The following is a 22,125-nucleotide window of genomic DNA, read 5'->3' as shown; positions in this document are numbered from 1 at the left end:
AGTCGGCTGGATCAGCAATTTTCTCAGGAAATGGCTATAGACACCATCCTCCATTCTCTTCATAGCGGGTATGATCAGTTCAAACTGAACTACAGTATGAATAGTCTGGACAAAACGCTCACTGAGCTTCACGGTATGCTGAAGACCGCTGAAAAGACGCTCAAAAGTGATAAGCAGGATGTGCTTATGGTGCGTGGGGGCAAGTTCAAGAAATCTGGAAAGAAGAGGAATGCTAAGAAAGGTGGCAACAAGGCCAGCCCAACTAAGCAAACTGGCGCCAAATCTGCAAAGAGGAAGGTCAGTCAACCCACTTCTGAATCCGAATGCTTCTACTGCAAGAAGAAGGGGCATTGGAAGAGAGATTGCTTGAAGCTAAAGGAAGATCAGAAGAACGGAACAGTCGTTCCATCTTCAGGTATTTTCGTTATAGACTGTATACTTGCTAATTCAACTTCTTGGGTATTAGATACAGGTTGTGGCTCACACTTATGTTCCAATCCACAGGGACTAAGAAGAAGTAGAAAGTTAAGCAAGGGTGAAGTCGACCTACGAGTGGGAAATGGAGCACGGATTGCTGCATTAGCCGTAGGAACTTACTATTTGTCGTTGCCCTCCGGGCTAGTTTTGGAACTGGAAGAATGTTTCCATGTTCCAAGTCTTACTAAAAACATCATTTCAGTTTCTTGCTTAGATGCTAAGGGATTTTCCTTTATAATAAAAGACAATAGTTGTTCGTTTTATTTTAAAGAGATGTTTTATGGATCTGCTAGATTAGTCAATGGACTTTATTTATTAGATCACGACAAACAAGTATATAACATAAATACCAAAAAGGCCAAAAAGGATGATTCAGATCTCACCTATCTGTGGCATTGTCGATTAGGCCATATAAACTTGAAACGCTTAGAAAGACTTCAAAGGGAAGGAATTCTAGAACCATTTGACTTAGAGGATTATGGTAAATGCGAATCATGTTTACTTGGCAAAATGACAAAGCAACCTTTCTCTAAAGTTGGAGAAAGAGCAAATGAACTATTGGGTTTAATCCATACAGATGTATGTGGACCAATGAGTACAAATGCTAGAGGTGGTTTCAGCTACTTTATCACTTTCACTGATGACTTCAGTAGGTATGGTTATGTCTACCTAATGAAGCATAAGTCTGAATCCTTTGACAAATTCAAGGAATTTCAGAGTGAAGTAGAGAATCAATTAGGCAAGAAGATTAAGGCACTGCGGTCTGATAGAGGCGGTGAATATCTGAGCTATGAATTTGATGACCATCTGAAAGAATGTGGAATTCTATCAGAATTGACTCCTCCTGGAACACCACAATGGAACGGTGTGTCAGAACGGAGGAACAGAACCTTGCTAGACATGGTCAGGTCAATGATGGGTCAGGCCGAACTTCCATTAGAATTTTGGGGACATGCACTAAATACAGCTGCACTCACTATAAATAGAGCTCCGTCTAAAGCTGTCGAAAAGACTCCATACGAATTATGGTTTGGAAAGCCTCCAAATGTGTCTTTTCTTAAGATTTGGGGATGTGAAGTATACGTCAAACGATTAATTTCAGACAAACTTCATCCAAAATCTGACAAATGTATCCTTGTGGGCTATCCAAAGGAAACAAAGGGGTATTACTTCTACAATACATCTGAGAACAAAGTGTTTGTTGCTCGAGATGGTGTCTTTTTGGAGAAGGATCACATTTCCAAAATGACAAGTGGGAGAAAAATAGACCTCGAAGAAATTCGAGTCGAACAACAAACTCTAGAGAATGCTCAAGATGACATTCAGGATGAAACTCAGAGATCTTTAGAAGAATCTGGTGAGAATCATGGTCAATCTAGAAATGTTACCCCGCGTAGATCGCAAAGATATAGATCTCAACCGAAAAGGTACTTAGGTATTTTGACGAACGAGAGCTATGACGTTCTATTACTTGAAAGTGATGAACCTGCGACTTACAAGCAAGCTATGACGAGCCCTAGCTCCAAGCAGTGGCAAGAAGCCATGCAATCTGAATTAGACTCCATGTCTGAAAACCAAGTATGGGATTTGGTCGATTTGCCAGATGGCTACCAAGCCATTGGAAGCAAATGGGTTTTCAAACTGAAAAAGGACAAGGATGGGAAACTTGAAGTTTTCAAAGCTAGATTGGTTGCAAAAGGTTACAGGCAAGTCCACGGTGTGGATTACGATGAAACCTTTTCACCAGTTGCAATGCTAAAGTCTATTCGAATAATGTTAGCAATCGCTGCATATTACGATTACGAAATATGGCAGATGGATGTCAAAACTGCTTTCTTAAACGGCGTTTTAACAGAAACTGTGTTTATGACACAGCCTGAAGGTTTTGAGGATCCAAAGAATGCTAAAAAGGTATGCAAGCTAAAGAAGTCAATCTACGGATTGAAGCAGGCATCCAGGAGCTGGAATATACGTTTTGATGAAGCAGTCAGTGACTTTGGTTTCATCAAGAACGCGGACGAATCTTGTGTATACAAGAAGGTCAGTGGGAGCAAAATTGCTTTCCTAGTATTATATGTCGACGACATATTGCTTATCGGAAATGACATTCCTATGTTGAACTCTGTCAAGATTTGGCTTGGGAAATGTTTTTCGATGAAGGATCTAGGAGAAGCACAGTACATATTGGGCATCAAGATTTACAGAGATAGATCTAAAAAGATGATTGGACTTAGTCAAAGCACTTATATCAATAAGGTGCTTGATAGGTTCAAGATGGCGGACTCCAAGCGAGGCTACCTACCCATGTCTCATGGAATGACTCTAAGCAAGACTCAGTGCCCAAAAACACTTGATGAGCGTAGACGAATGAGTGGGATTCCATATGCATCATTGATTGGTTCAATAATGTATGCTATGATATGTACACGCCCGGATGTTGCGTACGCACTCAGTGCTACGAGCAGATACCAGTCAGACCCAGGAGAGGCGCATTGGACTGCTGCCAAGAACATTCTGAAGTACCTGAAAAGGCACAAAGATGACTTCCTGGTCTATGGTGGAGATGATGAATTAATTGTTAAAGGCTATACGGACGCAAGTTTCCAAACCGACAAAGATGATTTCAGATCACAGTCTGGGTTTGTCTTCTGCCTCAACGGAGGAGCAGTAAGCTGGAAAAGTGCTAAGCAAAGCACCATTGCGGATTCTACAACTGAAGCGGAGTACATTGCTGCACATGAAGCAGCAAAGGAAGCTATATGGCTAAGGAAGTTCATAGGAGAACTTGGTGTAGTCCCCTCCATTAAAGGACCAATAGCCCTGTATTGTGATAATAACGGAGCTATTGCACAGGCAAAAGAGCCTAGACACCACCAGAGAGTCAAGCATGTACTTCGTAGATTTCACCTTCTACGAGAGTTCGTTGAAAGAAAAGAAGTCGAGATAAGCAAAATTGGAACTGATGACAACATATCAGATCCATTAACTAAACCTCTGCCGCAAGCGAAGCACAACTCGCACACTGCAGCTATGGGAATCAAGCATATTGGAGAATGGCTTTGATGTCTCTGTTTAATGTTTTAAAGTTTTAGAGTTTAAATCTTTGTAAAACATTATTGGTTAATCATTCACAATAAATGAAAGGAATTCATTTTTCCATTTAATTTGTGGTTTATTAAATGATGAGTCCCTTCAACTTGACGATATATTCAAGATAGACTGTCAGGACCAGTCCTGTGACTAAGAAATGTCTATCAAGTGAACTTGAATGTCAAAGGTTGAAAATGGTCCCTAATCGGAGTTTTCTATAAAATTGGACGCATAGAAAACGTTAGACGATTAGAATGCAAGATGACTAGTAGTTCTGTTTCTTGAACTATGTGGACATGGCAATGTCATAATCATTTGCATAGATACTTACTTTGGGAAGACTAGTATCGGACAAGACCTATGAAACTTTACTGTAAGAGATGAAAGTCTGTCATAAGTAAATTTCATTAAATTATTAGACACTAAATCCTCAATACCTGAGTGATTTGAGATTACTTGTTTGAGAACTGGTTGCTTTGACGTTGACCAACCGTCGCACCGTAAAAGGAGGCTATAAAGGCAACGCTCAGGTAATCACCTATCAAACGAAGTCTAATCTCAAGATCGCAAGATTGGGATTGTCCTCCCATAAATCGGGATGAGATGCTTAAAAGTTGTACAAGGCCACTCGGAGAGCTAGAAACTGTGAAATGCATGGCCGTGCTCGGATGAATCATAGGCTATGATTATCTGTTTATTTGATCAGTTGAACTCTGAAACCGAGGAACACCTCTGGACATAATAAGGATGACAACTCTTACCTTATGTTCAAGAGCAAGCATCGAGCGACAAAGGAATTAGGAAATGCACACTTGTCCCTAAGGACAAGTGGGAGACTGAAGGAAATAATGCCCTTGGTCCAAGTATGCATTCTATGTTAAGTCTAATAAATGCGGTTCAGTATTAATTAACAAGTTAATAATTCAGTGAGATCAAGTGAGCTGAATGCCTAGCTAGAGGCCGCTTCAGTTCAAGTGGAATTAATGATATTAATCCACACTTACTCTTGACTGAACCCGTAGGGTCACACAAATAGTACGTAAACGGATCAAGTATTTAATGGCATTAAATACTCCATCTATGAATATTCGGAACCGACGGATCTTGGTTTCAGTGGGAGCTAAGATCGTCACAGGCAAGAAATGAATACTCCGGAAACGATGATATTGCCGGAAACGGAAATATGGATCGTATCGGAAATATGAATATTATCCAAGTCGTAGATGTTGCCGGAAACGGAAACATGGTACGTATCGGAAAATATTATTGGAAATGGAAATATTACCAGAATCGGAAATATTACCGGAAACGGAAATATTGTCAGAATCGGAAATATTACCGGAATCGGAAAATAATTCCGGAAACGGAAATATTAAATATTTGTTCGAAACGGAAATTAATTCCGGAATCGGAAATATTAAATATTGTTCGTATCGGAAATAGATTCCGGAAATGGAAATTTAATCGGAAGCGTATCGTACGAATTAGCATCGGACGAGGCTTGCCGGACGAAGGCCCAGCACGAAGCCGGGGCCATCGCCCAGCAAGCATGCGCGCCACAAGCCCAGCCAAGGCAGCGCCCAGGCCTACCGCAAGGCAGGCCCAGCGCGCGCCAAGGGCCACGGCTGCGTGGGCCGTGCTGCGCGGGCTGCTGCTCGCACGCGCATGGGCAGCCCTTGTGGCTGCCGTGTGTGTGTGAGTTTGTGCTCATGCGTGATTCCTGAATCTACAAGAGTCAGTGTATGATTAAGTTTCTATTCCTAATTGGATAAATTAATTAAATAGAATTCATGTAGGATTCTAATTCCAATTAATTCGCATCCTACTAGGATTACGATTCCTTTTCCATAACTCTATAAATAAAGGCCTAGGGGTCATAATTTATATACAAGTTTCAAAGTATTCAAAAGTGAGTTTTTTGAGAGAAAATTAAAACACACATCTTGCTCAAAAGTGCCGAAATTTTCTAGTACCTTAAGGGCGATTCTAGTTGGTCAATCTTAAGGCGGATCCGGACGTGCTGTGGACTATCTACGGAGGGACGACACTTGGAGTCCTAAAAGACTTGTTCTTGTTCGGTTCGGGCGCAGCTAGGGAGGGCACGCAACAAAGAGTATGCATCTAAATTATGCTATATGATTATGTGTAAATAATATGTTGTCCTGGGTTAATGGTTGTTTCCGCATGATCTATGTAGTGTCATATGTATCATAACCTAACAGCTTCTTGTTCCTCGGCGGCCGATGACAATGGAGCGACGCTTGGCTCCCCCACTGCCTGGCTCGCTGTACCCTCCGACGAGCTTGCCGCCTGCTCCCCCGCCTCGACGTACTCGTCGATCTCTTGAAAGAGTTCGGCAAATTCTTCGTCGACTGCCGAGGCGGTGGAAGAATATCTCTCCCGAGGAGGTGTCGATGCTTCTTCCCGCAAGCGCAGGCGCGTAGGATCTGCCGTTTGCTTGGTTCTAGCCATGCCTTCTGCATAGTGAACGAAGCACGGCTTAGGGGTGACCAACAATGAAGAAAAAGACGCGATTGGACGTCCGCCCCGACAAAAGATGAACGGCGGAAAAATCTTAAATAAAACCTTCAAACCCCTACTAAGAGGTCGGCCGCTAACAAAGAGAAAAGTGACGAGAGGATAACAAAAACAAGAAAGAAAGGCGAAAACTAACCTTGAAAGATCTGCGAAGTACTTGGTGAAGAACAGGATGAGTATCGCGAAGAACGGGATGAATTTCGCGAAGAACAGGATGAGTGTGACGAGGAAAAGGATGAGTCTCGTGGTGGCCGGAAATCGCCTGATGGTGGTAGGAACACGCCGGAAATCGCCTATGAAAGCTCTGTGAAAACGAAATGTAAAAAATGAAATTTACCCCCCTCACCTCTATATATAGGGAGGGGCAAAATGGAGAAAGGTGACACGTGTCACCATCTCAACACCTGACCCAAAGATGAAGATGCAAAACAAGAGTCAAGAAGCGATACCCGGAATGTGTTTCCAGAAATGCCCTTCTTGAGGGGCAAATGTTGTGGGCAAAATTACCGTGCCTTCGTGTACCAATGAGGACGTGACACATGGCACGTATTGCGCCCCCTAAGCAGAAATCATACGAAGTCTACTCCGAGGCATGAGTATTAATCTAGGTATCTACAATGTATGTATTTAAGTGTGTATAAATGTATGTATAAAACCTATACCTGGAAAGGGGCTTAATTAGTATGTATCCCAAGTGAATGACTAAGCACAATAGGCCCAAACAGCCCACTATTGCCAAAAGAGACCAGAGAATTGTAAGGAGAAAGGACACGTGTCCTCCTCCCATTCCCCAGCCAATCATGTAAGGGGAATATTAGGTCATTCCCCCAAAAACCTAGTACTATAAATATTCCCATTTCCCTAGAAAAAAGGGTCACAATCAATACATTCTAGAGCAATTGCTGCTCTGCCTTCTCTCTACTTTCTCTCTCTATAAAAATACAATCTTGTTTAATCTGTAAAAGTTACCAAGAAACCTCCAAGGTATCTCACCGGAAAAACCCCACAACAGCTATCACTTATCTTCTTTCCTTTCTTCCTTCCTTCTCCTCTTTCCTTCCCTATCAGAGTGGGACGGTCCTAGCTCTCCAATTTCGCATAAAACTTTCGTTCAAATCAACTCATCAAATTTCCCCCAAATCGACAACAAAGTTCTCTGCTATCTCTTCTCTTCTCTTCAATTGCTATCAGCAGTCTCTTCTCTTCAATTGCGATCATCAATCTCCTCTCATAATTGCGATCGTCGTTATCTTCTCTTCAATTGCAATCAACTCTTCATTTTCTCCTCAATCTTCTTCCCTGAATAATTTTTCTGCAATTAATTTGAACTACACCATTGAAGACCTGTATTGGAAACTCGACCGATTTGTTGGAGACTTGGAGGAAATCTAAATTCAGGTATTGATTAATTAATTACGCATATTAATCTTCAATTTCAAGCAAAAATATGAACAATTATGCTTGAATTTAACATACATGTCATTGAAAAACCAGAAATTCAACGAATTAATCCTTCAAAATCATGAATTATCGAAGACGATCCTCCTCATCCTTCGTATTACTCTAATGGTGAAGTGGATTCTACTACAGGTAATAATCTTAATATTTATCATTGTTTATACTTAAGAAAATTAGGTCAAAAGAATTTGTATCTAATAGTCAGTTTGAATTGCTTTACTAGTTATTTATCTATTTGGTACCAAAAAAAAATTTAATTCTAAAAAAATTAGAAATCTAATTTCTTATTGGTGATACTAAGGCTTTATTTGGTTGGGAGGAATTGGAAGGAAAAGAAAAGAAAGGAAAGGTAAAATAATGTTTCCTGTATTTGGTACAAATAATTATATGGGAAGTGGAAGGAAAGGAAGGGAATTGGAAGGAAAGCTCCTTTGTAAAATTTTCACTTTCCTTTCCTCCCAAAATCGGAGGAATTCGGAAGGAAAGAGAAAATTAAAAAGCTGTCATTTATATTTCCTTTCTCTTCCCTTCATTTCTTTCCCTTAAACCAAACACGGGAAAATAAAATCTCTTTCCCTTCCCTTCTTTTCCTTTCTTTTCCCTTCCTTTCTTTTCTCTTCCTTTTCCTTTACTAATAATGAACTAATAATGAACCAAATAGGGCCTAAAGGTTTAATAAGTAAGTTTTTTTTTTCTAGCACTGCAAACTGCAAAGGTATAAAATCCATCCACATTTAGTATATAGAAACAGACATAATTTTTAGAAAGTTTTTATTTTTATTATTTTCTTCTTGTACAAGTATTGTTCGTTTTAGGATTCATAAATCTAATAGTAATAAGCTATTAATTAGGAATCTAATATACATATATAAAGGAGGCACATTTGCTGAACTATTAGAGCGCCACCTACGATTACTAATGGTTTCGGCCAATGAAAAATTAGATTTCTAATTTATTTTTGAATTAAAAAAACCGAGTGCCACGTAGATAATTAATTAGGTGCCACGTAGATATTTAAATTAATTAATTAATTACTAATATATACAATTCCATCCAAAATCAAACGCTCTAATAATTAAAAAATAAATCTAAAATAAAATTTATCCAAAATCAAACACTAATCTAAAATAAAATTCAATCCAAAATCAAACATTAATCCAATATTAGAGCGCCACGTAGGAAATCTAATGGTTTCAGCCAATGAAAAATAAGACTTCAAAATTATTTTTGAATTACAAAGTCGAATACCACGTAAATAAATAATTAGGTGCCACGTAAATATTTTTATTAAATAATTATTAATATTTCTTATATACAATTTCATCCAAAATCAAACACTATAATAATTAAAAAATAAATCTAAAATGAAATTCAATCCAAAATAAAAAAAAATTAATTTAATCTAATATATGAAATATAGCAGTTGATATATGTAGAAGTTTTATTTTAACGTAACAATTTAATAGAAACCGTGCATTGCACGGGCTAAAGTCTAGTATAATATATAAAAGGAATATATAAGATTAATTAATTTGTTGGTATTTTCCTAATTCAAATCAATTTAGAGACAACATGATTGATTGGTGGCTATAAATACGACACATATCAAAGAGCTTTACATGTAAAATTCGTTTGGTTTTTACTTTTTCCCATTAGTTGAATGGATGCCGTAAAAATTACATCTCTGTATCAAAGGGCAAGGAAGATAAAAAGCAAGGAAGAAGAAGCACAACAAGTTGAGGATCAGGATGTGGTTGTTTATTTACCTGAAGAAGTGATCTTTAACCTCCTGCTTCGGCTGCCGGCTTCAGTTCTTAATAATGTGATGAGGTATATTTGCCGAACATGGTATGATATAATCTCGAGTCCTGATTTCCGGAGAGCACACTTTGAGCACTCTACACATAAAGGTACTAGTCCCGGCTTCTTATTCGTCCAACAAAATGTTCGTAGTTCATATGTCAGCTTTGTGCAACCGATCTCGACGTCTGGTGCAGTTAAGGTAAGCAATATAAGTTTTCCATGGGGATCATCCTTAGATGTATGGGACAGTTATGATGGCCTATGTCTTATTTACAACGGGGGCCTTATTAGTAATAGTAGATATAGAGATAACTTCCATGTTTTCTATCCCACCACAAATCAATACAAAAGTTATTCCCACCCGCCACCATATTCTGGAGGTGATCCTTATGATCTGAGATTAGCTCGTTCTTTGTCAAGAAAGTATAAATTAATCTACCAGAACAAGTACGAGAAAATTGATAATAATAGTGTTGCTATACTCCATATACTCGATATTGGGAATGATTTTACCAGTTCTACTTGGCGAATACTACCCCTAGAAATTGGCGGTGAGAGGAGTGTCCTTCATTATGAGATAGTAAATATTGGGGCAGGGGTTGTACATGTTTTGATGTGCAACCTTGAGCCACTTTATTATCTTGTTGAAATTGATTTAGAGACTCAAGTGGTTAACAAGATTCCTAATCCTCCTTGCTATCGTCAAGGAGTAAGACCATTTTTTCCCAAAGGGAGACACCTTACTGCCCTCCATTACCATAATACCATGAATGAGCTTAATGTGTGGACTCTCAGTAAAACTACTCGACACGACTCAGCAACCTGGAGTTGGACCATGCTTTGCAATATTAACTTGGAAAATGCTACTAGTCTACGCCAACCTTGTGATGTTGAACCGTTAGCATGGTTCAAGCATGGTAACTTATTGATTTTTGGTTCTTTGGAGGAAAGGAAGTATGTTGTTTTGGATGTTAAGACTGCAAAAACTACTTCTTTCTCAATGTCTCCAGCGTTTCGTTGGCCATTGCCTACCTTGGTTCCCTATGAAAGTCTTTTTGCTTAGAACGTAACAATGTTGATTTCTTTTTATAGCTAGCTAGGTCACAACTGTAATGTAACTTTCCCTTTATATTTTTATACATCATCACAACGATTACACTTGATTTGTTTTACATTGTTATGGAAACCATGGTTGTCTACTAAATATCTCTTTTTCATCGTGTTACTAACAACATAGAGTCATAGACAGAGAATCTATCAATATTGCAAGTTTTGTGGCAAAACGGACACAATGACTTGAGAATCTAAATATACATAATTAGTCAAATACGTAGTATAATAATTGTGAACATATATAATATTAGAATTCTGTCGCAGAGTCCTACTGTATTTTAGAAACTGATAATAAAATTTGTCGGAGACAAACCACTTAATATGGTAAGAGGTGAGGAGGAGAGTAAACAAGGTGATTAACTTTTAAGCATGGGTGTGAAGATTTAGGTGCTGGTGAGTTGCAGTTTCCTGATAACATGTTGTCAAGAAAAAATGTTGTTTTAGAAGAATCAAGTACTCGTTCTCTTAGACGGCTTAGTTCACTGCCACCTCAGCCAAATAATGGTGCATTGAGCAGAAGAACTTCTAATGAGGGAACAACAAGGTCCTCAACTTCTTCTCCTATTCCATGGAGGGAAAGCAAAAGTGCAGAACCTTCTGTCCGAAAGGAGCATGGAGACTTCCATTCATATTGCCATATTGGGATAAGATTAGGAAGTTAGATGATCGGGTGAAAGAGTTGGATAGTCTCAAGGTCTCTTCTAATAGTGCCCCTTCAACTGAGGCTACGAAGAAATGTGCAATAATGTCGCATCCCTCCCCAGAGAATTTTCCTGGAAAAACAAATGTTGTTGAATCCCTTGAAAAAGTAGTGAGTGTTCAACCATGTGAAAGTTCTGCTTGCTCGAATACTGCTCAGGATATCTATGAAGTCCCTATATGCTCTTACATTGACAGTTCTAATATTAAGAAAGAAAGCTACAATGTAACTTTGGAAGTGAAACTAGGAATGGTAAACTAGATTTGGTTTGGGGTGAGATTTGAAAGTCTGATGTCAAGGAACCGTTGCTATCACCAGAGAGTGCCAAAAGTTCTAAGAAAAGCGATTCTAAAGATAAAATTGATTGGGAAAAGAAGCCATTGCTGTCACCAGGTAGCAGTAATGAATCACCTAAATTAAAAGATCGCAAGACCGATAAACCATTGCTTTTCAAACACCCAACACTAGGCGGCGTTGCTGATTTTGAACTTCAGCAGTTTAATAGAAGACTTAAGCAACTTGAGGATCAGAGGTTTGTAACAAGAGGCCATGAAATGAACTCTGAAAAAGCTGAAGAAGAAGAATTGAGAGTATGCAGGCTGAGATAACTCGCTGGGGGGTTAAGAAGCCTTTGCCAGCAGAAAGTCGTTCCCCTGGTTGCCTTAAAGAGGTATGCATTTTAACTTTGCTCATGTTGAACTCACTAAAGAACTAAAGATCATAGTTGCTGTGTTCTTCTCCATGCCTGCCTTTGCTAGTATCTAGTTGATAGATATTGGTTGTTAAGAACTGGCCACTGGCTGTTAGTATCCTCTTTGAAGCTTGAGTTTGGTTGTGTGAGATTGAAGTATTCTAGGGTGTCTGTGCACATTAATCATCCTTGTTATCTTATTCTTGTATTTGTAAAATCGAGTATAATTTCTTACATGTCCGTGTTTGAGAATAAGGGTCCCTAGCCAAAATTTCAAGGAGACCTAACCTATGCTTGGGTTGCATAGCTTTTACTTCAATCAGAAATAAACATTGTGCCATTCATTAAATAAAAATAGTCGAATACCAATGATAACTCTTGTATATGAATGAACGGCTATGGAACACAAGATATCAAGCTATCAAGTATTTGGAAGGATGAAAGCAAACACCAAGTTACCCTTTTTTCGTTGAAAGAGTAATAGGACTTTCTCATTATTGACATTATGACTCCGTTTGTATTGACCGAAAACACTTTCCCAGAAAATGATTTTCCCATTTCTTTTGTTTGTTTTTGTTAAGGGTGGAAAACAACTTTCCTTAAGGGAAATAGAACTTTCATTTTGAAAAGAAAGAATGCTAAGTTTTCCTCTCTAATCCTTTACCTTTCTTTTCTCTCCTCCTAACCATCTCTAATTTCCCCTTCTATGTTCTTTTGCTTTATAATCTATTTTTATAGGACTAAATAATTGGAATTCTTTTGGGGACCGTACCTTAGGAGATGACCTTATAGTAACCACGACCTAATTATGCCTATCTTCTCCTGGTTGGAAAATTTATAAGCAAATCCTGGCAGGATCACCAGCTTAAATCAAGCCAAACTTTTAGACAGTTCAGTTCTTGACTATTTGTAAGTTTGTAATTAGGCATATTCCTGACATCAAAGATGGAATATGGCTTTGAATTAGTAAAAATTATTTATAGCATATGTGCTCTAAGTGATGTTTAGAATTTGCATCAAAATATATTGATTAAACTCGTTCTGTCTTCGTTTATATGTTGTTGGTCTACGGATAATACTGCTGGCCTTGTTGGTAAATCAAATACTTTGTAGTAGTATGCTTTGGGTGGTAAAGCGAGTTTCACTTGTGTATTGTTTAAGATGAAAACAGTACTAAACCATAAATCCAAATGCTGTTATTTCTTTAGAATATTGCACATCATCTTTCTTACAAGATGGTGATATGAATGATTGATTTTCCTATTTGTAATACAGACTATATTCCTGACAGTGTTTCCCCAATGTTATTAGGCATCGAAAGAGGCGTTTTATGACAGTTTCTTTTTCCTTCTAACAGGTGACCCTGTGCTTCTGGCCTTCATAAAGAAATCCTCAGACAATCATGGTACAGTTATTTCTGTTCCATTTTTTCTTCTTCTATAGAATTGGTACCGGGAACAGAATGCAAAACAAGTCATAGAAGATTAATGAAAGGTGTCTTCAGTCTTCTGTTTTCTTCCTAAGATGAGGCTGCATAATTTCTGTAGAGTGAATGTGTGATGAGTTGATCGAGTTCCTAAGTACATATATTATGTATAGTTCCCCCATTCAGGCGTGTTTCTTTTGTGCGTACGACCACATATATAGCCCGCTCCTTGGTATTGTTTTTCCATCTCAAACAGATTTGGATATACATGTGTTAATGATTGTAAGTTTGTAACAACACTATAATCTTGTATTTGTGACAGTTCGATTTTGGAGAGGATTTAGCCCTATAATCTTGTATTTGTGACAGTTCGATTTCGCTCCTTTCACCAGAGAAAACAACATATCTTAACTTCATTTTCCTAAAAATTTATCCAACTTTTTGTTGGTTGCAAGAACAAAAGTGTTAACAGACCGTTTGGTAGCCGACCATAAATAATGTCAATTGGAATGAATTTGTATGTAAATTTGTGAAACTAGGAATGGTAAACTAGATTTGGCTTGGGGTGAGATTTGGAAGTCTGATGTGAAGGAACTGTTGATATCCCCAGAGAGTGCCAAAAGTTCTAAGACAAACGATTCTAAAGATAAAATTGATTGGGAAAAGAAGCCATTGCTGTCACCAGGTAGCAGTAATGAATCCCCTAAATTAAAAGATCGCAAGACAGATAAACCATTGCTTTTCGAACACCCAACACTAGGCGGCGTTGCTGATTTTGAACTTCAGCAGTTTAATAGAAGACTTAAGCAACTTGAGGATCAGAGGTTTGTAACAAGAGGCCATGAAACTCTGAAAAAGCTGAAGAAGAAGAATTGAGAGTATTGAAGGAGATTAGGGATAAAATTGACTTAATGCAGGCTGAGATAACTCGCTGGGGGATTAAGAAGCCTTTACCAGCAGAAAGTCGTTCCCCTGGTTGCCTTAAAGAGGTATGCATTTTAACTTTGCTCATATTGATCTCAGTAAAGATCATAGTTGCTATTTAGTCTTTCTTCATTCCTGCCTTTGCTAGTATCTAGTTGATCAGTTCTTATATCTAATAATGGATTTTAAACTTGAAGAGGTGAGAAGGAGAGTAAACAAGGTGATTAACTTTTAGAGAAATTCATGTGACCATCTCCTGTAAGTTGATATGTATCTTCTCTATTTCTTATCTGTCACCTCTTAGGCTCTTACTCATAAATGTGTTCATTATTGGGAACATTCTAGCGTGTCATATAGTAATTGTGCAACATCATCAGGGAGGTGTACTTCCTCACCTACTAGGCTTGAAGAAGTGCTCCAATTATTACATGAATCTTGTTCATGGATATCCGTGATTGCAGAACTTTTATTTCCCAGTCTCAGTGAGGTAGTAGGAAGATCAGGAAATCTCATTCCACCTGATATAGAAGAAGTTCAGGTAGTTCCTGAATCATGCCCGGGAATATTCGGACCTGCATAAACTTTATATTCTGCAGCAGTGTTGCTCTCCAACTTTGAAGGACCAGAAATTGGATTCCAACTGGTATCAGAATCTAGCTCAGGAACACTAGAAGTGTTATTATAATGTTTGTTATTTTCAATAGCATGTGCTTTCATGAACTCTGTGTTTAAATGATTTTTTGCCAGTAAAGAGAGGTCAGTTTCAGAAGAAATAGTACTCCAGATTGCTTCTTTATCTCGGCCAGGAACATTTAACGAGATGGATTGCCTATTTTCTATAGTTTGTGGTTTTAGGCCGTCATTTTTCTCCACTTTTACAGCAGCACTTGTTGGCAGCATAGAGAGACAAATTCCGCCAGAAACTGCATCTGCATCTGTACCTGTACCTGTACCCGATTCCTGCTCATAGCCAGCTGAATTAGCAACCAATTTTTTGTTTATTATCTGCCTTGGTTGGACTAGATGTTGTTCAAGTAGCATCAAAGTCTCTCGAAACATCTGATGCGACATGAATCTCCAAATTAAGGCCCTTCAAGTCCGCTGGATTTGATTTTTGTGTTGCACTTGGAAGAAGATCGGAAGTCCCAAATCCATTACAAGTGCCCCAACAAATTTCAGAATCTGGTTGACCAGCGTTTGGACTAGAAGATTGACTTTTTACTACGATCTGACATTCCAAGTCTGGATCACCTCTTAGGCTCTTACTCAAATGTGTTCATTATTCAGTGTTTTTGGCATAAGAACCTTACATATCTTTCTCTTAGTATGATTTGGATAAGTCATCTGTATCTTTAATATTTTGTAGGAGAAATTGTAATATTTTAGAATCAAGGAGCTCAAGGATGTGTTGACTCAACTAGGTTTCTCTAAGCAAGGAAAGAACAGGTGTAAGCTTAAGTGGACGCCTAATATAAAGAGAATTTTAATGACATCCCACTTTAGAAGTAACAAATTAACCGGAAGAATATCAATAATTACTCATATTACTCTTAACTACGAAGTATATTCTTAAGCAACTCCTTTGAATGATCGATACAAATTTATTGCAGCCGCCTTGACTACACAATTAATGTTGTTAGATATCAAGAATAATTAATGTTGTTAGATATCAAGAATACAAGAGTTGTTCGTTTGTTAGATTGTCAGTAATTGAATTTCTTTAAGTGATTTTTGTTTATTGATTGGAATTATTTTGTGATTTTTGTTTTTCTACTATTGCCTTCGTTAGTTGAAGTACAATCTTCAGCTGAATATAACAGTAGTACTGATTTTAAATCAACTCCCAAAAGTTGAACACGAAGAATTATTAATTTATTAATCACTTTTGCAACATAAACTGCCGGAAGTGCTTCAATACATGAGGGAAACGCTACGAACTATTGCTACGCCACTGATAGACTCTAAGCGTAGAACTACACTAAGCGCTAGGGCTAAAACTCCGAAAATAAGAAATGCTTTGTTTGTGTGTGGATATGTCCTTCTGCATGTCGGTTCTGAATGTATATATACTCCTAGTGAAAGACGGTTGAAGAGCGGTTTGCAGGAGAGTGGAATCTATACTATTATTAAATCTCCAATGCAATGAATGTTACGTTGCCATGTGTCACTGTGATTTGGCAAGTGAAATGAAGATGTGTTATGTCATGGGCGCGCACACATGCATTACTCAATTTTTATCACAAAAAATGTTGGTATTAATATTCGAACCCATGACCTCTTAATCACAATGAAGGTTCTAACCATCTCTACAATGATATACTACCTCCGTATTTATTTAAGAGATACACTTGGGCGGACACGGGTATTAAGAAAAATAATTGAATTAAATAAAATAATAAAGCAAGTGGGGTTAGGTAGATATTTTAATAAGTAAATAAGTGGGGACCATGCCATTTTAGGGGGTGGAAGGTGGGGTGAGTTTATGAAATTATTTGTTTATTAGGATAGTGGGTCACAGAGTACATTAGATGTATTATTTAATTAGATGGTGGGGTTGATAAGTTACTAAAAATGGCAAGTGTATCTCTTAAATAAATACGGCCGGAAAAGGCAAGTGTATCCCTTAAATAAAGTGTATCGCTATTCGACGTCCTCGTTCGTTAAAAACGCCCGCGTATTTTACATGAAAGGACAATTGTGCCCCTAACTATATTCCGACAGCCCCCACCCTCTCCACCACCACTGTTGAGTAGCCGACAGCCCCCAAACATCTCTACCACCCTCCCTGTCACCACCATCCCCACAACCGCCACCCTTCCCGTCAACACCACCATCATCTTCGTCAACACCACCATCATCTTCACCCTCTCACGGTCCTTCACCACCGTACCACCATCATCTTCACTCAATCACTCACTCACGCTCCTTCACCAACGCACCTCCACCACTGCCTTGAACGAACCACCACTGCCTTGAACGAACCACCACATGGACCCATTCAGATTTTTTTTTTAATTAAACTTTAACCTTAATGCCGCCCAGATTTGGCGGTAGAGTACCATGGTGGCTCGCCCAGAAATGGCGGAACCAACCATGGCTCAGTCGCAGATCTGGGGCGGCTAAACCATGGTTGCTTCCGCCATTTCTGGGCGAGCTACCAAGGTAGCCAACCGCCATTTCCGGGCGGCATTTTCAATTTTTTTTTTTTTTAAAAAATCTGATTTCTCATTTTAGGAAATTATTTCTTAAAAATTTAAATTCCATTTTATATAATTCTGAAATTCTGTTAAATTTTTTTTGTAAAAATCTGTTAGAAAAAATTTGTTATAACATTAATCTAACATTTTATTAAATAACATTACAAAATAATTACAAGTAACAAAAAAAATTCAAATACATATTCATAAATTTAGAAATATCAAAAAAAATTATTAATTGTAATTCGAATATGCTAAAATAAATCATTTTTTTTTTTTTAAATTCAACATTGGTAGTTGAAAATAATAATTCCAATAAATATTTCAATTTTTTTTTAAATAAAACACAGAGGGCCGCCCAAAAATGGCGGATGAAATCATGGTTGTGCCGCCATGGATTAGCGGTTCCGACCATGGTACATCCGCCCTAGATCTGCGTTTATACCATGGTCGTGGCCGCTATTCCGGGCCGGTACAACCATGGCTCCGGCCGCCTTTTCTGGGCGGCACAGGGGAAAAATAAAAAAAAAAATTGAAAACTAACCAGTCGCGGCCGCGAAGAAGGCGGAGGATTGCACGGCGGGCCCATTGTACCTCTCTTTGGCGGCAACTCCGGGAGGCAGCAAGAAACCGACGTGGTGGGTGGTGAATTGATTTGGGACGCAACACCAAGAACTCGAGCAGAGCAGCGGCGCGGTCCTCGTGGGTTTAAGTGCAGTGTGTGCGGTGAGAGTGGTGGTGGTGTAGTGCGGTTTGCGGTGGTGGTGGTGGTGTGCTGCGGTTTCGTGTGGTGGTTGTGGTTTGGTGCGGTGACTCGTGGCTGTGGTGGTGATTTACAGTTGGGAAATAGGGAGGGAGGGGGGTGATTGGGTATAGGGAGGGAGGGGGGTGATTGGGTATAGGGGTAGTAGTGTACTTTCACTTTAGGAATGAGGGCGTTTTTAGCGGAATAGGACGTCGAATAAAAACCCCCTAAATAAATACAGAGGGAGTAATGTATATTTCCAAAGTAATGAAAAAAGAAAAAAGTTATTCTTAAAAATATTAAAATTTTAGTGTGCAACATATATTTGAATAATAACTTATTATAATTTTTTATTTAATCTTTCTTAATTATTCAGATCATACGTAAAAAAAAAGTTAACTGTTGCACAACTTCTTTAGCTAATCAATTGTGTGTTTTTTCAAAAATATATATTTTTTGTTATGCAAATTATAATAATTGATATTTTAAGAAATTTCTTATGTTTATAAGTGAATTAGAAAAATAGAGTTTTATATGGAGTACAAATCAATTAGGACTTGATAAAATAAAGTGTCTGAACTTAGGAACTATTCTGAAAATCCTCATATTTCATAGGACATTATGTACGTAATATGACAACAAGTTAAATAAAACAAATACATAAGGTTTTGCAAGGTACACAATGATTACCAGACAAAGAAGAAATAACAAAAATAATAAAATCCGGGGCATCGCACGGGTCACTAACTAGTTTGGTCCTATAACTGCTTGGACGAGAGAGAGAAATCGGGTGATCGTGGCCACGTCATCCTTGACTTATTCCGTATTTCCTAACTTCCTTGTAACTGGCGCTGGAAATTTGATCATTCTGGGCTTCAAGTTCCTATTTAGGCTTATCCTTTGTTAGGCTGCTCTGTCTCTTTCTCTTGGACTTGGATCTTGACTGGGCTTGACTTAACCATTGACCCTTTATTATTTTAGGGCCTTTGACCTACAATATATCCTTATTAAGGGTAGGTTTTAAAATGTGTACAACATTATCATTCACTTTTTTTGTGATAAGATTATCATCAATTAATTTTGTAATAAGCACATGTACCTTTTATTTTGATAAGTTGTCTAAGAAGTTCAACTTGAGTTTTAAACTTGTCATATCTTATTATTCAATAGGAAGATTAATACGTAATCAATAGAATTTTTCATTATTGTTGACTAGAGTTAAAGCCCGTATGATATACAGATCAAAGTTAATATTCTGTCAATAATATTTGATTAATGAATTTATATCTACTTTTTCTTCAGTCATTCGGTCCATAAAGAATTAAATATTTATCAGATTAATTGAAAACTTTATATATAAAGTGTATAATCTACATCTTAAATTATTCTCATACTGTGTATTATAATCATTACGAAGTATATATTAATTAATGACAACTTTTGTGTAAGACCGCCTTACCGAAAAAACCATTTTGATTTCTTAACTAATTGGTTCCATTGCTTAACTAATTGGTTTCATTTCTTAACTAATTGGTTACATTGCTTAACTACTTAGTTATAATGTTTAACTAATTAGTTTAATTGCTTAACTTATAATTGGTTTAATTGCTTAACTTATATCACACCAAGGTGGTCGTTTGTGTAATACTGCCTTATATAAAAGTTTATAATTAATTAATACAATTACCAATATGATAAAAGTCAAAAATAAATCATATGGTATCAACCGTTAATTAGCTAGACGCAATTTGCAATTTTAAGAGATCTTTTGTGATCCTTTCAACAAATTGGAATGTAGCTACATTACTCGCATACCACGTAGGATATAATTGTGTTAAGTTTGTATTATTCTACCATTCTAGTCTTTAAGCTAGTTTATGAGATACTAGCCAGAGGTACGTGCGTTGCACGTAATCGTAATAGCACATATTTATGAAATTGTTTGTCACAATTTCTTAACATGTATGTCATCACTTACAAAAGGAGAAGTATTATAATTTACTGAATCGAATGGCATATTTGATAATTTCTACATGCATATCCTATCCTATCCTATCCTATTCTATCCTATACAATAATAAAAAAATCATTGGCTTACGTGAGGCCTCCAAATCCCCAATGTAGCAATTATGTTCACTCCCGCCAAAATACAATCACAAAGTATTTGAAAATTGAAGAAACAAACACCCATTTTTATTTTTTTTGGCAAATAATAACAAGATTTATTTACCAAGTAATCAGAGTATTAACAAACTCTGAAAACACCAACTGTCCACCAGACACAACAGCAGCAACAAGCTAACCAACACAAGCTAGCTAAGGCTAACAACAGCCACTACTGACATCTACACTCAACATTAAACATAATGTTGCTAACAACAGTTTTGACTGGATCAACATGATCCCTAAACACCTTAGAATTCCTTTGCAACCAGATATAGTAAATTTACTCAATGAAAGCTATACTATACTTGCAAGCCTTCTTCTGTTTACTTCTGCTTCTCTTCACTGCAATCTGTACTTCTTCATGTCAAGGCAACACAGCTCTAATCACACCTAGATAAAGCACAACCTGTCTCCAAATCTCCTTAGAATAAGAACAAGAGAAGAACAAATGCTCCAAGATTTCACTTTCCAACTGACATAGGCCACAAGTACCATCAATATTCAGCTGCCATCTTATCAATCTGTCTTTTGTAGCTAGCATGTTCTGCACTGCTAGCCACATAATGAAAGTACTCTTTGGACTAGCATGGCTATTACAAATCAATCTCTTCCATCCCACCTGAGCTCCAACTGGATGAAGAAACTTATACATTTTCTGAATTCTAAATTTCCCAGCCTGCACAAACTGATCAACTCCATTAGCATGCAGAAACACTTCTCTATTATGCCAAATTTTCCTTAAAGACCAAGTTAAGCCATTAGGAATTGGCATAGTCCAGAAGTCTCTATGCTGAATGTAATAAGCATGGATCCACCTCACCCATAGCCTATCCTGCTTCAAAGCTAAAGCCCAACAGTGCTTCAAAACTGCTGCTTTATTCCACACATGCAGTTAGGTCTTTAAGATTCCACCCTCCACAACTCTTAGGAAAACATAATTGCTCCCAAGAGATTGAAGCTTTCCTAGATTCTGCATCAGTACCTGACCACAAGAAATATCTACAAATTCTCTGAATTTCTTTCATCACCTTTTTAGGCATAACAAAAATCTGGCACCAGTAAAGTTGGATACCAAAAAGAACATATTTCACCAGTTGTAATCTGCCTGCATAGGATAGAAATTTAGAAGTCCAGCTCTTGATTCTAGCAACAGTTCTATCAATGAGAGGCTTGCAGTCTGTAAAGGATAGCTTCCTAGTTGTGAGAGGTACACCCAAGTATCTGAATGGAAAAGACCCCTAAGGAACCCCAATTGAGCTAACAATATTGGAAGCAACATGGTCAGAAACTCCAGCCAAGTAAACTTCACTTTTATGCAAATTAGCCTCCAATCCAGAAGCCAAGGAAAACTTGGTAAAAGCATCAAAAAGAGCTTTCACAGCACTCTCATCCGCTCTTGAGAACATCAATAAATCATCAGCAAACATCATATGGGTGAGATCCAGCTTTTTGCATCTAGGGTGATAAGAGAACTCAGCATTATCAGCAAGTGCAGCAAGACACCTTGACAGATATACCCAAAGCAAACAAGTAAGGTGAGATAGGATCACCTTGTCTCAAACCCTTCTTTGCAGGAATTGGTTTTGTGGGGCAACCATTTATCAAAATAGAATAAGAAACAGAATAAAGACACTGCATCACCCAATTCACAAACTTCACAGGGAATCCTAACTCTGACAGCATGGTTTTCAAGAAAGGCCACTCCAAGGAATCATAAGCTTTTTTCAGATCCACCTTAATCATACACCTAGGAGAAATATGTTTTCTAGAATAGCACTTCACCAACTCACAAGCTAG

The 22,125-nt window shown here is 37.8% G+C and overlaps 1 protein-coding gene and 1 long non-coding RNA gene across 2 annotated transcripts; one reads left to right on the top strand and one right to left on the bottom strand.

Annotated features, from left to right (window-relative positions):
* The first annotated feature begins 9,002 nt into the window (after positions 1-9,002).
* On the top strand, positions 9,003-14,132 carry LOC130467784 (uncharacterized). The gene is made up of 2 exons (XM_056836601.1): positions 9,003-11,849; positions 13,228-14,132. Exon 1 carries the CDS (start codon positions 9,224-9,226, stop codon positions 10,427-10,429), a length of 1,206 nt encoding a protein of 401 aa, XP_056692579.1. The 5' UTR covers positions 9,003-9,223; the 3' UTR covers positions 10,430-11,849; positions 13,228-14,132.
* Positions 14,133-16,070: 1,938 nt separating this feature from the next.
* LOC130467785 (uncharacterized) lies at positions 16,071-18,289 on the bottom strand. Its single transcript, XR_008927588.1, has 2 exons — positions 17,962-18,289; positions 16,071-17,191 (listed from the first exon to the last, which is right to left on the bottom strand). It is a non-coding gene; the product is annotated as an uncharacterized lncRNA (long non-coding RNA).
* Positions 18,290-22,125: the final 3,836 nt, after the last annotated feature.

The sequence above is a fragment of the Spinacia oleracea genome, chromosome 2 (genome assembly GCF_020520425.1).
Source record: "Spinacia oleracea cultivar Varoflay chromosome 2, BTI_SOV_V1, whole genome shotgun sequence".
Lineage (NCBI taxonomy): Eukaryota > Viridiplantae > Streptophyta > Magnoliopsida > Caryophyllales > Amaranthaceae > Spinacia > Spinacia oleracea.
The sequence above is the reverse complement of the archived record's forward strand: the minus strand, read 5'-3'. Positions and strand labels throughout refer to the sequence as shown.

Bases quoted from the DNA above. Each gene is read 5' to 3' on its own strand.
- LOC130467784 (XM_056836601.1), top strand. From the start codon at position 9,224: ATGGATGCCGTAAAAATTACATCTCTGTATCAAAGGGCAAGGAAGATA.